This window comes from Antechinus flavipes, chromosome 3, assembly GCF_016432865.1.
Source record: "Antechinus flavipes isolate AdamAnt ecotype Samford, QLD, Australia chromosome 3, AdamAnt_v2, whole genome shotgun sequence".
NCBI lineage: Eukaryota > Metazoa > Chordata > Mammalia > Dasyuromorphia > Dasyuridae > Antechinus > Antechinus flavipes.
The window spans coordinates 447,216,708-447,233,314 of record NC_067400.1 but is presented as its reverse complement, the minus strand read 5'-3'; the positions used below and the strand labels follow the sequence as shown (position 1 = coordinate 447,233,314).

Below are 16,607 nucleotides of genomic sequence, written 5' to 3'. Positions count from 1 at the left end.
GCACTAAATAAATAGATTAGTTTAGGGAGTATTGTCATCTTTATTATATTTGCTCGGCCTATCCAAGAGCACTTAACATTTTTCCAATTATTTAAGTCTGACTTTATTTGTGTGGAAACTTTTTTGTAATTTTGCTCAAATAATTCCTGACTTTCCTTTGGTAGATAGATTCCCAAATATTTTATGCTATCAACAATTATTTTGAATGGCATTTCTCTTTGTATCTCTTGCTGTTGGATTTTGTTGGTGATGTATAAAAATGCTGAGGATTTATGGGGATTAATTTTGTATCCTGCTACTTTGCTAAAATTATGAATTATTTCTAATAGTTTTTTAGTAGAATCTCTGGGGTTCTCTAGGTATACCACCATATCATCTGCAAAGAGTGATAGTTTGGTTTCCTCATTACCTACTCTAAGAATTATTTAATTTTTAAATTTAATTTATTTTTGTTACATTTTAAGTTCTGAACCCTCTTTCCCTCCCCCACACTAAAGAAGGCCACTATTTGATACAGATATATAAATATATGTATGATAATGTATACTTCTATTTAACAGTTCTTTCTCTGAAAGTTAATAACATTTTCTTTTATAGGCCCTTTGTAATTTATTTTAATATTTATAATATTCAAAATAACTTGGTTATTCATAGCTATTCTTGAACAATATTATTGCTACTGTATACTATGTTCTCTTGGTTTTGTTCATTTTATTTTTCTTTCAAAGTCTTTCCATGTTTTTCTAAAATTAACCATCATTTCTTATAGTACAGTTCCATTCCATTAGTAAGAATGATTTTTAAAACAGAAGTTATTTTACTATTAGCAGCTTTTTCTTCCTTTTGTGATTAGATAGGTACAATAACAGCTCTTCTCAATATTGTTTTCTTAAGTGCCAAGCTTCCTTTTCATATAGTACATTCATGTGTAATTGAGTACACTAAAATAAGAGTATATTTCAGATGGCATGTAAAATTAAAAGGATTTTAAATAAGAAAGAGAGAGGGGAGAGGAATTAAAGAGGGAAAGAAGGGAGAGGAAGGATAAGCGGGAGAAGGGGACTGGAGAGGAGAGGAGAGAAAAGACTGGCTATGTAGATCCCTCAAGCTACCTAGTGTAAAGACAAAATACAATATTAGCAGTGTAGACAACCAGAAGTTAATAGATAATAAAATTAAATGTAAGAATAAAACTCATGGCCTCATATGTCTAAACAGAAATGCCCAACATTTAGGCAACAAATCAGAAGAACTAGAAGTCCTAATGTAAGGAGGCTAATTTGATCTCATGGGTATCACTGAGACATGGTGGGATAAAATTCATGAATGAATTGCAGCTCTTAATAGGTATGCTTTATGCAGAAGAAACAAAATAGTTAAAAGGAGTGGATATGGGATAGAGGAGTGGGAGTTACACCAGGTTAGATAAGTTAGCTGATGTAAAGAAATACAGAAACTGGGAGGGGAAAGCATGAGGAAGAGTATTTGGGTGAAGACTAAGGGAGGGAGTATCAGAAAGGATTTTTGTAATTAGACTAAAATTAGACTAAATTAGTCAACTACAGAACACCCGTACAAAAAGAGGAAATAGTTTGGAAAGCACGACAAAAGATGGTCAAAGAAACATGATATAATGGTTGGAGATTTTAATGAAGTCTCTGACAAAAGAGAACAGCTAATAACCTCTTGCCTTGTCCTAGTGATAATTGTATCTATCAAAAGGTAGAGAAAGTAATGAGGGGAAATTCTATTCTGGATCTGTCTCTCACTGTGATGGAGTGCTGAGGTAAAAATGATAGAATTCTGGGGATAAATGACCACTTTATCCTAGAGTTTGTGGTTAGAAAAGTACAGAAAATCTGGGGATAGTCGACATGATATTTGGAAAACTAGAATTTAAAATACAGGTAAGATCCCATAGGACAGAATATTATAAGGGGAGTCAGCTCAGAAGGAATAATAGACAATCAAGAATGAAATTATTATGACATGAGGGGAAAATTTCAATGAGATGGGGAAAAGGGACTTGTCAAAAGAGATCAATGTGGATTTAAATTTATAGTTTAAAATGAAGTATACAGAATATGAAAAGTATGGCTAGGTTGATAGCATTCTCTTCTGGTTCTTCTTTTATTTATTTCATTGTTTTTCCTCAGTCAGATTTGCTGGAGCCACCATATGCTAACCATGAGTGTCATACTCTGTCCTAGGTCTTTTCTTTCTTCCTTTTATTATTTCACATGGTGATCTCATCAGCTCTCATGGTTTTGCTTGTCATAGATATGCTGATAATTCTCAACTACATATCCAAATTACTTATCCAAATCTTTCTGCTAACTTCCAAACTGACATCATTTATCTCCTATTGAATATCTTGAACTGGATGTCTTTTAGATATCTTAAACTCAATGTATCCAAAGCTGAATTCATTATCTTTAACTCAGCTTTCCCCCTTTCCAACATTCCCAATTACTGTTATTTTATTTTATTTTCAGTTCTAACTTCTTTCCTTCCCTCCTTCCTTTGTCCCACTCATTGCGGAGGCATAAAAACCACCAAAAAATACATAAAGTTATGCAAAACAAATTGCAACAACAACCATATTCAAGAAAAAGGAGAAGAAAGGAAGAAATTTTAAAAAGAAGAGAAAAGAAGAAAAGAAAAGTAAGTATCTTTCAATTTGCACTCTGACTTTACCGGCTCTTTATTTGGAGATAGATAGCATGTTTTATTCTAATTTCTCTGGAATCATGGCTGGTCATTATGATGCTCAGCATTTTTAAATCTTTAAAAGTTATCTTCCCAATATCTTTATTATATAAATAATTCTTTGGTAGTTTGGTATACCACTAAATACATAAATTAATTTAGTTAGTATTTTTATTTTTATTATATTGGCTTGATATACTCAGAATTAACCTTTTCAGGAAGTCATTCCCATCTGAATAATACTAGTCCATACTTAATTGTAATATCATTTTGTTGGGCATTGATCTAGGTCTTATTTTATAAAATTGTTCTTGAAATTAGAATTTTCCTCTAACTTTTTTCCTTTCCATATTGTCTAGCACATTACCAGATGATCTGTGCTGAAACTGCTAAATTATACCATTTAGCTGTTTTCTGTACCATCATTTTGTATGATAAAATAAAGATAATTATTGTAGTGATAGAGTGGAAAGGAACCCTGAATTTGGAGTCAGAGGACTTGGTTAATTTTAAATTAACCTGTGCAATCTGGGGCAAGTCCCTTAGCCTCTTCTTTCAGTTGTAAAAGAAGTGAATGTACAAAATAATCTCTGCATTTTCTTCCAAATCCAAATGTCATTATCCTTAAGGGAAGACTTGAGAAAGAATTAAATAAGATTATCACAATCTGTAGAGTAAAAGTGCTTGAATGAGATATTGTCTCTAAAATAGCCTTAAATTATAATTAGAAATAGATTTTATGATAATGTTTTCAGTCCAGGATAAAATTTCTTAAAATATTCTTTGTATACTGTTCACAAAAAGTATTTCAGATTCTTTTCTCTAACATTTTCATTAATTCTCAAAATGAGTATACTAATCATTTAGGAAGTAGAGAAACAAAAGATATTAAGAGATTTAGTTCTTCCCCTGTTAGAAACTGGTAGGATTAGAATTTAGGATCCAGTATCCAGGCTTTGGGTCTATTCCTACTATAAATATTTCCTCAAAAAACCATCATTAATTTGGGGACAAATTATCATTTATGGACAATAAAAAACTCTGACTATAAGCAAGGACCACCATTTTCCCAAATAATTGGGGTGAAAATATTTGGTGGGAAATAGAATAAAAATTTGCTATATATGTAACTTGTAATTTTTTTAGTTGCCAATTTATTTCCAAATGGAAAGTAATTTTTAGTCCATATCAACTAGCCAAAGTTGGAATATATTTAGACATGCTTAATTATATTCATATCAAACAACATAACAATGTAAAACAATACTATTGCTATCACCACTGATACCAAGCATATTTTGTTTCATGAATGACAGCAATTGTAGTAAGTTCCATAGCGTGACAACAAACATTAGCAAAATAGGTTGCAGTGTTTTCCTTCCTGGGCACCTTATTTTTCTTGATGTATCAGTCAGTGCAAGCTGGTGGAAGGCTTAATTGTCCCAGCACCAGATTTGGTCTGGCTTTTCTCCTGGCAGGTGCTCTGCACTCTTTCCAGTGGATCCCCTGGGTGCACATTCTAAGCCTGAACAGTTCTGCCGCAGGGTGTCCCTTGAGCAAACACTGCCAATCATGCTTAATCACACAGTATTTTCAGCAAATATACAGTGGTGGATTTAAAAAAGAATCTTTAACTGGTTTTCATCTGATTAATATTCTCTTTCTCCCCACCTGCCCTGTATTTATATTTCATCCAAAGTCCTCTTTAAGTATCTTATTCCCAAACCAAATAGGGGTGAATGCAGGTGAGCTGGAACAAGAAAATGGCTCTATTTGTAACCATTAGCAGTTTCACTCTAGCTCTTCTGCGCATTGGAAACCTCTGTTGAATTGAACAACCAAAGGCCAAATTAAATGATCCACTTCTCTGAGGTAAGATGTTGGTACACTAGATTGGTAAGCAATGAAAGCCATCCTTTTATCTGCCTACAAAGAATTTAGAAAGTGCCTGCCCTTAGAATACTGATGAGGCTTTAAATCTTCATCTAAAAAAACCCTTGCTTCCTCTGGGAAAAAAAAATACAGTAAAGAAATTTGTGGTTATTTACCAGGCTCTTCTCCTACTATAGAAAAACACCTTTTTTTGGAGAAAGCTATATTCATTCTTCATTTCACACTGACATGCTTTAATTAAACCATAGTTTATAGATTATTGAAACTTGGAGATTCTATCAATATTGGTCACTTAACATATAAGCTAAGTTCCCTGTTGTTCATCAGCCAGGATTTTTTATAATATAAATATATTTATTTATAATGTATTTGTATATAATATAAATATATATTATAAATAAATATCATTTATTAAAAGGGATACATACAAATGCTGCCCTTGGTAATTTGTAATATCATTCCCTGGAGCAAATTGATTTGGACTCATTTCCATTTGGAGATAAATTGGCAACCAAAGTCTTAGTCAGCAAAAGAGAGATTAAAGGAGTTCTTCCCTCCACTAATATATATTCTCAAATACAAGAAAAAGAAGAGAGCAGAATCCTATGTTGCTGAAGCTTATTGAGAAACAATAAAGGAAGATTTTATTTGGAAGCAATCTTGTAAAGGATTTTAAAACTCACCCTTGCCCCAAAAGGCAGTGGAGCTGAGCATATTACTTTGATAATGCTCAAATTCTAAGAGCAAAAATCAACTGTGAATATAATTTCAAGGCATGGGTACCAAAGGCCAAATGCAAAGTTAGGACCCATGACTACAGGGCCTCCAGTGAGAATGCTAGTGATGACCACTAATCACCAACTGAGCAAGAAGGGCAGAGGTAGAGAGGGAGGCCCTAGCTCCCAGCTGTCAGGAGGAAGGGCAAAGGTCAATTAAAGATGGAGAGGCAGGTCTTTAAATCCAGGGGGTGGCAGGAGTCAGTGAGAAAGAGCTCAGGCCTTGGTCACCCCCGGCCCACTAAACTCACATCACTAGAAGGTATATGGCCCAGGCAAAAAGGTCAGGCCCTGACTGGCTGACATAGGATAATGAACGCAGTTTATTTTCCTTTTCCCCAGAGGCTCTCCAAACAGAAGCAATTCCTTTCCCATCCACAGGCCCTATCAGCAATGTTTCAGGGCTTTTTCCTGTGACCAGGCTCAGCAGCAGCAGCTGTTCTTGTCCCCTAGAGGTGACCAGAAGTCTATATGAGCACAATAAAACTATGTAGATTTGCATGTGTGGATTCACTCGTAAGCATAATTTTCTTCCATGACCAACTTGGATAGAAAATAGTGGAAGCCCCATGGATGAATTTCTTTGTGTTCTAAAAAGCCTAAAATTACATTGTATATACTGATATTTTGAAGAAGAAAAAGATCATTCAGAAATATCTTAGGTCTGTGGATCATTAGGTCCATTATTCTGATTTTTCTGTGATCAATATAATCAGTGCTAAATGATAGCTTTCCCTCAGATTTTTCCTGGATTAAGACCTCTTTAGATGTCAAAGAAAGCAAAATACAACTATGTTTTATTACAAATGGCATTCATAGGAATATGTAAACACCTTGAAAATAGCTTTAAACTCTAGAAAAATCTGATTAAAAAAAAAGATTTTTTTTGTTTATAATGGAAAATTAATCCCATGCTGAAGGCACTAAAACAATACAATGTTATCTTAAAAGGTATACACCCCATAAAATAGACAGGAGAGCACTTTTTTAACTTCTTGGAAGGCTTTGTGATTGATGTTTTAGCATTTTTATTTACTATTTTGAGTTCTCCCTTGTATTCAAGGTGCAGAAAGTAATTCCAGAAGGAGAGAGAAAAGCAATTCCTATAGGATCCACTAAAACACATAGTAGCAGTGTAGAGCAATGAAGGTGGAAAGAAGGAAGAAATTCTTTCTGAAACTGTAAAAGCAAAATAAAATAAAACAAAACAAAAAATATTGTACTTTTAGAGACATATCACCAATGGGTTCTGACCAGAAATAGCTTTCAGTTTAGTAAAGAAATAATATTCAGTTTAGTAAAATACTTGTTGAGTAACTTTTTTCTTTCCTCCCTTGCTGTGAAGAAAAGCAAAATAAATTTGTCCTTGAAGGAATCAGAGTGGGGACATAAGCCATTAAGAATGGGTAGCCTCTATCTCCTACTGAAAGATGAGTCTCCTGGAACTGAACCTGGCTAAACTGTGAATGTATATAAAAGTCAGAGACAGGCACAGAATGGCCCAGTTAGGGGGTGGCTGCCCAACCACCATTATCCTACAATCTGCTTAGAATACTTCCTTAACTTGGGTTCAATGTTGTGTTTCCTTCATGGCAGTCCCAAGCATCTCTGGGAAGTATATGTTTCTATGTTTTTAGCTTTATGTAAGTGACTATCATTAGTGTGAATTTATTTGGGGAAGTATGGGGTAGTATCCAGCAGAGAGCTGGAATTGTAGTTAGGAACACTGCCTATAGAACATTTCAAAGGAGGTATCCTGGAGCTATCTCAAGCTCCACATGTCCAAAACTGAATTGATTATATTTTCTCCAAACACCCCCTCTATTCTAAAGTTCTTTTTATTATGATGGGTACCCTCATCCTTCCAGTCACTCAGATCCCAATCTAGTGTCTTATTTTTTCTTAGTCAATCATTTGCTAAGTCCTATGATTTCTACCTTTGAAACATCTCTTGCATACACTGTATTTGTATCTTGTTTCTGACATTTATTTGCTATTATTGCTGGCTGCCACATTTTAGCAAGGATATTGATCAGATGAACATTCAAAGGAGGGTTATAAGAATAACAAAGAACCTTGAAATCATTCCATATAACTTAGAAGGGTTTTTGTCTATAGAAGGGGAGGTTTAGTATAAGTTTCTGAATACTTGAGGGATCTTATCTGTGGCTATGTTGGGCCTCAGAAGCCATTAGTAGAAGTTACAAAGAGGCAGATTCATGCTCAATAGAAGGAAGTAATCCTTAAAAATTGGAGCTATTAAAAAGTGGGTGGGCTACCTTGAGGTAGTAAATTTCTTTTTTCCTAGAGGTCTCCAAGTAAAAGTTGAATGACATACTTTTTGTCATAAGGCAATTTTTGTCAGGTATAAAGTAGACTAGATGAAATCTGAGAAATGAAATTCCATGGTTCTGTGAATTTGGATAAAGCCATAAATGACATTCTTATCAAGTTTGGGAATACCATGAAATTGGGAAGGATAGATATTATGATGGATGAAAAAATGCAGATCAAAAAAGATCTTTCAGTTGGAACAATGTCTTGAAAATAGCAAGATAAAATTTAGTAGAGATAATTAGCTTGTGGTAAAAAAAAAAATGAAGTGCCTAAGTATAAGCTAAGAAAGTTATAACTTAAAAGACCAGGTGTTGGTGACTTAAAATGACTTAAATATGAGTCAAAAGTATGATTTCAATATTTTTATGGATAAAGACTTCATTTTCTATTTACATTTTGTGCAGGACCTCTTTTGTAGAAATCATGAACAACTTAACAGAAACTTTGGTGTCTCATTTTCCCTGGTATAGATATTTTGGAGAATAAAGTAGGCAAGATTATTAACTTTATCATTTCATATAATACTGAAAAGCAATTGATAAAAATTAAGCCTCCAAAAAAAAATCTGCCCAGAAATAAGCAAAGTCAAATTGCTAGGATATGTGTTCTTATTTGTCTTTCATTTTTGAAGAGGACCAATGACATTATAGGTGATGTCAGAGTTGCACAAAGTTTTCAGTCTTACTCTTTTTTCCAGAGTTGTCAAAGTCCAGTGGCAGGATAAAAGTCAAGACAAATGGTGATGGCCCAGTTTGCAGTGGATGATTTTGACATCTTTGATGCTTTAGCATTAGCTACCTTTGTGATTGTTGGAATAAATTGTTTTCATCTCTGATCATTCTGCCAAAAAAAGGTTTCACATGATTGAAACTATATCACTAGCAGGATTGAGGCCTGTAAGTTACCCTCAATGTGATTTAGCCAATCTGCCAAGATGGTTTACTGAGGTGTGGCCACTGTGAATGCTATAGCTTCTTGGAATCACAATTAAGAACTTAGGGAATTGAATTTACACTAAAGGTAAATGAGCAACTTGAAAAGGACTTGGCAAATTCCCATATTAGAGTAGCTAGTCCTCCCTAAACACCCTATATAACCCTAGAGAATATGTAGAAGTAAGTGGAAGGCCTCAAAATCAACATGAAATAGAACAGATCTATTGTTATTTCTATAGTCAAATAATCTTTTTAAATATTCAATTTTATTTTATTTTCAGTCCAAATTCTTTCCTATCTACCTCATTTTCTTCCACCTGCCTTAACTGAAAAAGCAAAAAGAACATAACACATTACAAATCGTCAAGAAAAATTAATTCTAGCATTGGAATCTGCACTTAGTCAATCACCTGTCCTCCTAGAGGTAGGTAATGTATTTCCTCATGAATCTTCCAGAACTATTATCAAGAGAAACATGCGGCAAAGATTTTCTCCAATTCACTTTCTTCTTTTCTACTTTTTAGCTCTATTGGTTTACATGAAAAACCTTTGTAATTTCATGTATATAACTGGATTCTCACAGCTCATTGGAATGGAACTCTTTCCTTGCTAGTGCAGATCAATATCTGAACTTCATAAGGAACAGGAAGAAACAAATATAAGAGAAACATGCAGTTCCCCTATTTTTCCCCCTGTTTTGTTTTCTTTCATGCTTTTCTTCAGCATCAGAGAGTGGGGTAAGCATCATCCACCTTCTCTCTCCAAGCTGGAAGCCAGAAGCACCCCCACCAAATTATAAGCAGGACAAGACTTGAAGGGCTCAGAGAGCTCTCATCTCCTTCTTCTAATCAACTCCACTCTATATTAGTCACTTAGGCACTGGGACACTAGTAAGAGTTCAGTGAGTAGTCTTATATCAATGTGCTTTGGAACTTGGTGTTGCATGGATTCAAAATTGTCCATTGATGGGGACCAATTTTATTTAATCCTTCCATCCATCCATATCACCTGTCCAAAGATTTGCACTTAAGTGAATACCTGGAGATTTATCTAGAATTTCATCTGAAGGTCACAAGGGGACTACAGTTTAGCTGCCTGAGGCTCAAAGTGCCTTGCCCTATATCACACAGCTTGTGAGACTCTGTGGTAACTCAAGGACTTTCTCTTCTCTATCCTGGTTGTCCCCCTCTGGACAGTCTCCTCTTCATTTGGAACATAATATGCAGGATGTCTAACAAGGCAAAAGACAAGCATATTACAGTGATATACTCTTATTCATTATTATTGGAATCAGCACATTTGGATTCTAACACCTTACTATATATACAATTGACAATATTTAGCCAACTGAAGTCACATAGAATACTTAGATATAATGAAATACTCATGGGGAAAATATGTGTTGGATCTGACACAAATTTTGAAATGTGAGGAAGAGTTTTAAGAAAATGTGGATAAATTTTCAAAATATCTCAAAGTTGGGTTCTAAAAGATTAGAAATTACTAATAATAATACTTTTATTTAAAAAAAATTATCTAGGAGACATCAGCTACTAACCTATATGCCAATTTGCTCACTTAATGAAGATTTTTATCAAAATAGTCCCACCAAAAATGTCTTTTATGAAAATATAAGAAAAAAAACTTTGCAAACAATTCTCTATAACTGACCACATTTTCAGAAAATGAAAACATTTGAGGAAATGTTATTACTGTGTTCAAATACTTGAATGACTGTTACGTGAGAGAGGAACTATCTGATAGAGTATAATTAAGACATAATTATTGCTATGCTATTGTAAGAAAATAAAAGGTATCTTTAATGCATTAGTAACTTTTGGCAGTTAAGGTTTTTTATTTTATTTATCAAACTACTAAACTTGTATTATTTTTCCTTCAAGCTTTTCCATGTATTTCTTTATTCCTTTATTTATTTTGTTTATTTATTTATATTGTTAATATAGTGGCTATTTTGAGAATTATAAGAGCAAAGGATTTTATTGTTAGAAAGGACTTTAGGAATTATCTAGTTCAGTACATATTATAACATGCTTTTTTATTCAGTATTATTGATAGGTATTTATGTGGCCTCCAAAAATTTTCAGTAATGAGGCACTCACTATCTAGCAAAGCATCCCATTTTTTTCTATCTTTTTTTTTGTATGGCTCTAATTATTAGAAAGTTCCTCTTTATATTAAGGTCAAACAACTATCTGTAACCTTCAACAATTATTGCTAATTCTAATATGTAAAATGTTTGCAAGGACTTAATTTCTTAAGTTCTTCAGACTTTGAAATTCTATAACTTCTATGGTTTTCAAAAGAGCACACTTGTAGCAATATGCAAGATAAAGCATTAATAACTTGAAACTTAGATATATTTGTCTCATATTACATTTTAATGAAATCTTTATAATGTGATTAAGCATTTATTTTAAAAGGAGTTTTATATAAATTCAGGGAAAATGTATATGATCAGATTGGACTGAGATAGATCACAAAATAAATAGTTAAAAGGAATACTTTCCTTAAACTTTGAAATGAACAAATGCAGCTAATAACTAATGGAAGAGTACTGGGGGAAGATGATGGACTAAGAATTTGAAGGGGCAATGGAAATAGTCAAGGCAACATTATAATGTTTAGGATATCCTCTGTTTAGCACATGAGACATGGCATTTAATATTTACCTGAGCCTTTATGATAAATAAAATTGCTTTCCCATAATTCAATATCAAGAACTTGAATAGAAAGGAGAAAGCTATCAATAGTACAACTGAGATTGCTGATTGCTTATGTGATTTTCTGTTGACAATTCCTCTTATACCCTTTTTTGAGTAGCAGTTTATCAATTTCCACTCTAATAGTGGACATTTAAAAGCACTTTATCCTTTTTGGGTTTGCCTTAGATAGTGTGAAGAACCTTGATTAAGGGAGGTAGGAATGAACATGGAAAATGGGAAGTATATAAATGAGTTTCTTTGGATCTCATACTCAGAGTTCCTAACCTGGATTCTGGGTAATTCAATTGGAGAGTAAAATTTTTTGCTTGTGATGATCTCTTTAGTGACCATGCTATCCATGTTTTGATTCCTCCCTGTACTGACCTGTCATGATCTTTTGGATTTAGGGGAGAAATTAAAAAAGAAATGTCTGGAATTTATTTTCCTCCTACTTGGATTAGGATTGAATTTCTGAATTAAAGGCAACTCATAAGTAACTTCTGTTTTCAGAGATGATCTGCCTGTAGTAAAGAAAAAGTAGGAAACAAAGCTTCCATTCTTTTATGGTTTTTCGTGTTACTATTTTGGCTCTTCAGCATGGGCTTTGCATCACTACAAGGGCCTGTGGGATACCAAACCACTTGTAAACTGTAGAACTAAGTGGTACAACTGGTTAGCCACTGCTAGCTTTTCAGTGTCCAAATACTGGTGCTCTTAGACTTAATGGCTCATTTTTCTACGAAAATGGATATAAGCAAAGTTAGCATCATTGCACTAGTGAATTCACACAGCACCAAGTCTTAATCCCTTCTGACCTGTCTCTTCTATGGAATGTTGGGATACCTCCTCTGATTTTAATGAAAATATTAAAATGGCTTTGAAAGACAGAACAAAGATAAACGCTAGAATCCTTCTCATTCTTTCTCTTCTTGACTTTTGTACAATCTCCCTTCAGATCTTGCAGTATAATTCTTTGTAGCTGAGCATGTTGAACCACTCCTTGCTATAAATATTTATATTTATTGTATCTTATTCTCATTCTGAGAATGAATAATCTGTTGTAATGATCCATATTAAATCAGTAATAGATATTATTGATAATGGTTTTCATAATCTGGAGATATAATACTCCAATTCAAAAGATGGATCCTAATGATAGACATTTCAAATTATGTCAGGACAGTAGGGGACTTTGGGATACTATGATGACCGCGTATTTAAAATCAGCCGTAGTCAGGAATTCAGGTTAAGGGAAAAATCTTCAATCTTTATTCTTTTTGAGGTAAAGGGGGATTGTGATAGCAATATGGGCAACTGGGACAGGAAGCCAGCCAGCAGAAGTGAAGGGGGATTGCAGGTGAAGGGGGGTCGTGATAGCAATGTGAGCAGCTGTGTCAAGAAACCAGCCAGCAGTCTCTCTTTCCACTTCCCTTTCCACTCCCCTGCCTCCACCCACCAAAATCGTCATTTCCTATACAACACATCAGGACTTGTACAAAGAGTGGGCGGGGGCCATTCTTTCTCCAAGCATATATATATTAATAGAATATGGTCCAATTACTATATAGCCTCATGTGCTTGGGACCTCAGTGCATCAACTCAAGCCTCAGCCCATTACAGGATACCTTCAAATCACACCACTGTAAAAAACCTCCCCAACAAAAGGAGCAATTCTATATTCCCCTAATTAGGATTCCACCTTCTCAGTATTTAGATGAGGTGCCTATAAGTAAAACCAGAATACATGTATTGCTCTGGACCTGTAAAAATCAGGCTAAATATCAAAATTTGCCCTCAGAATATAGTCAATAATTTTCCTTCAAAAATAGGCTTTAGGAAACTTTGAAGTTCAATATTAAAGATAAATTTTGTGCAAACAACCAAAATTATTTTCAGCTATAACAAGAAAAGGAAGTAATTATCAGTTGATAATACATATTTTTAAATAGCTAAGAATGATCAACATACTTTCTATCTTTATGATTTAACATTATTATTCACATTAGTGGTCATTATTTTAATTGTATATGATGAAACTATATTGATTCAAGATTAAACTGCTAATCATTAAAATACCCAGATATCTTTGTCCAGACATTAACTCTTTGTTCTAAACTTGTGAAGCCAATTTGTCCAAGTGTAGAACTTTACATTTTAATAATATTCCACCATATTAGATTCAGTCTGAATCAGAATTCCATCTGAACTCTTTTTATTCCTTTTGGCTATCCTTTCTAATATCCTATATTCACAAGTTCTATATATGTAAAAGTCTCACACACATTTATAGAATGTTACTAAATAGACTAGAAAAAATACAAATCATTTCCCATTAGTTGAAAAGATATTTTCCCTCTAGGTATAAAGAATGAGTTTCAAATAACTTTTGAATATTGAATATTTAGAAATGAGAATTTATGTCTTCAATTATGTTTCACTAAAAGTCTTAGTTTTCCTTAAACAAAAGTATTACTTATCTAATTCTTCTCAGAAAAATACAAAGGACTAACACTGAAAATTTTTGTGTATACCATATGTATATTGTGCTCTTGACCAACATTCTGAGCATTGGTTTAGGAAGCATGTTTTGTCCTTTATGTATACTTGGGGAAACAATCTTACTATTTTGAGAGTCTATACTAATTACTTACTATTTTGAAAGAATCTATACTAATAGATTTTATAACTATCCTGTATAGTTATACTCTTTGATTTGTACAGTATAATTCCTAATTCCTAAATATTTTGGAACTTCTTCCAAAAGAAGGTCTTGTCATTTGGAGTGAAATCAATGTTACTTGTCTCAGTTTTCACTTGTTTCTTTTAGCGCCAATATACATGTACGAGAGAGAGAGAGAAAGAGAGAGAGAGAGAGAGTGTGTGTATAATGTAGTAGAAAAACACAAAATTTGCTATTTCTCATCTGTGTGACCTTAGATAAGTTACTCATTCTTTCCAGACCTGAGTTATCTCATAGGTTTAAACAAAAAAAAAAAAAAAAAAAGAGGGTATTAAACAAGATGATTTTTAAAGTTCTATCCAACTTAAAAGTTTGTGACATATTAAGTCATGATAGCATTACTTTCTCTTTGTGGTCCCCTTACTAAATAGCTAGATGAACTACAGAAGTTCTCAATAGCTCTGAACTATGTCCTACAAAGCACAAGCAAGGCATTATGACAGCCGTTGGGAAGGAGCTGTCTCTGGTCCTGACCCTGCTTCAGCAGTGCAAGCACGGTCAATTAACTGAGAACTCTGAATTTCACAGAGAATTTGAAAACAGCTGTTTCCATATGGCAACTGGTTGCTTCTCCTATCCAATAGTAAATATATCCAAATAATAAATATCCTCATAGTCATACATATAAAGGTCAGTAGGAAGCCAATAAAATCCAACAGCATGTATTACATTCAAGCACTATTAGGTGCTAGTATTAAGTAGACAAAATAGTTCATTTTCACAAGGAGTTTAAGTTGGTAGTGCTGATAATAAGATATACAAATTGGGAAGTGTGTGTCTGTGTGTGTGTGTGTGTGTGTGTGTGTGTTTCTGATTATTTGAGGAGGATAAGAAAATGCTAACTACTGAAGGGATGATAAATCAGTAAAAGCTTCCTTTAAGAAATTATGCCTAAATGGAGCTCTGAAAAGAGGTTGTAATTCTGAGAGAGAAGATGATGAGATAGTGCATTCCATGGAGGCAGGGCAGCCTAAGATAATTCACAGAGGCAGATGGTACTTTCTAGATTTGAGAGTTATCCTAAGCAGACTCACAGAGACAAAGATATAATATCAAGTAGACCACTTTGACTTGAAGATAGAGCATGCTAAGAGGAATAGAAACCAGTAAGCATTGGAGTGTAGTCTGAAGTCATATCATAATACTTTAAATATCAGGCATAAGAGTTTATATATTACTCTAAAGGCACTAGAACACAATAAAAGATTCTTGGGCACGGAAGTGATGTAATTAGTCTTGTTCTTTAGGAAGATTACTTTGGCAGTTGTGTGGAGAATGGATAGGTAAAGGAAAAAAACTAGAAGCTGGGAATCTAAATAGGAAGCTCTTGTAGCAGCCCAGATGAAAAGGTACAAGATTCAGAACTAGAATGGTCAAAAGTAGATAGAAGGAACAGATATGAGAAATTCCATGTAAGTAGGATCAACTATACTTGGCAACTATTCAATAGGGGGAGTATGAGGAAGTGTGAAAAGTAAAGATTGATTTTAAAAGTACAATTCTAGGAAATTAGAAGGAGGATAGTGTCCTCAACATATTTTGAAGGCGGCAAGATGAATTCAACTTTCTGGGCATTCCTTAAATCAACTAGGTAATTTCTTTTAGGATTGTGAATGGAATGAGACCAAAGTCCTAGGCATTGGTTCATATTAGCCTATATATGTTTATATAGAAATCATTTACATTTGGGGTTACACTAATTTAAGAGAATCTATATGGGAGTAGTGGGATTTGTAATTTAGTGATAAATTGGCCAATATATTTGGATCAAAATTTAATGATGAGAGGTGGTTTATTTTTTTCTCTAGACTAATGCTTGAGTTTTGCAGAACCTATCCATGTTGAAAGTTGTAGTCTAGAGGCAGAAACTTTTAAAAATGATAAAAAAACAAGAATCTTTCAATTTAGCCTGTGAATTTCTGAAATGTCTTAGAAAATTTTCCATGTAAACCACACCAATAACTTATATGTAGCCATTCACAGCTTTCTCTAGGATCCCACACAGTTTATTGAGTGCCCACAAATGTCAAATCCTCTATCATTCATTAGGAGGGAAGGGTCAATAGCCATCACTGTTGCCTGGGCTGAGTAAGAGCCAGTACATAGCTAACTTGTTACTTCTCACCAGTATGCTGAAGCAGAGGAGGTAATCAGAAGCTGATATAAAAAAAATAAAGCTTGTCAAAGCAAGAGAGTCAAACCAAGAGAATCAAAGCAGCAAAGAGTGGAGATAGGATCACATGGAAGTATCAGAATAGAAGCCTGTCAAGAATGCCAGAAGAGGAGTTAGGGGATAGTAAATATCGGAGTATTCAGGAAAAAAGATAGACTGTCATAATTAGTGTGTACCTTTCTGTGCTTTCTTCTCTGAATGAGAGTTTTCAGTGGACATGGTAGTCATATCCATCTTTGAATTCTTAAATCCCTTCTGGGATTCAGAGATTGGACAATCACTATAAAGTTTTTTTCATTTAAAACAAAATACGATAAAACA

General features: G+C 33.9%; 1 protein-coding gene across 1 annotated transcript in view; it reads right to left on the bottom strand.

The window, feature by feature from the left end:
- Positions 1–14,547: 14,547 nt before the first annotated feature.
- The window catches only part of SOHLH2 (spermatogenesis and oogenesis specific basic helix-loop-helix 2), a 75,132-nt gene continuing 73,072 nt past the window's right edge, over positions 14,548–16,607 (bottom strand). Inside the window, exon 11 of the mRNA XM_051990674.1 lies at positions 14,548–14,628. Coding sequence (XP_051846634.1) covers positions 14,548–14,628 — 81 coding nt within the window. The remainder of the gene's footprint in view (positions 14,629–16,607) is intronic.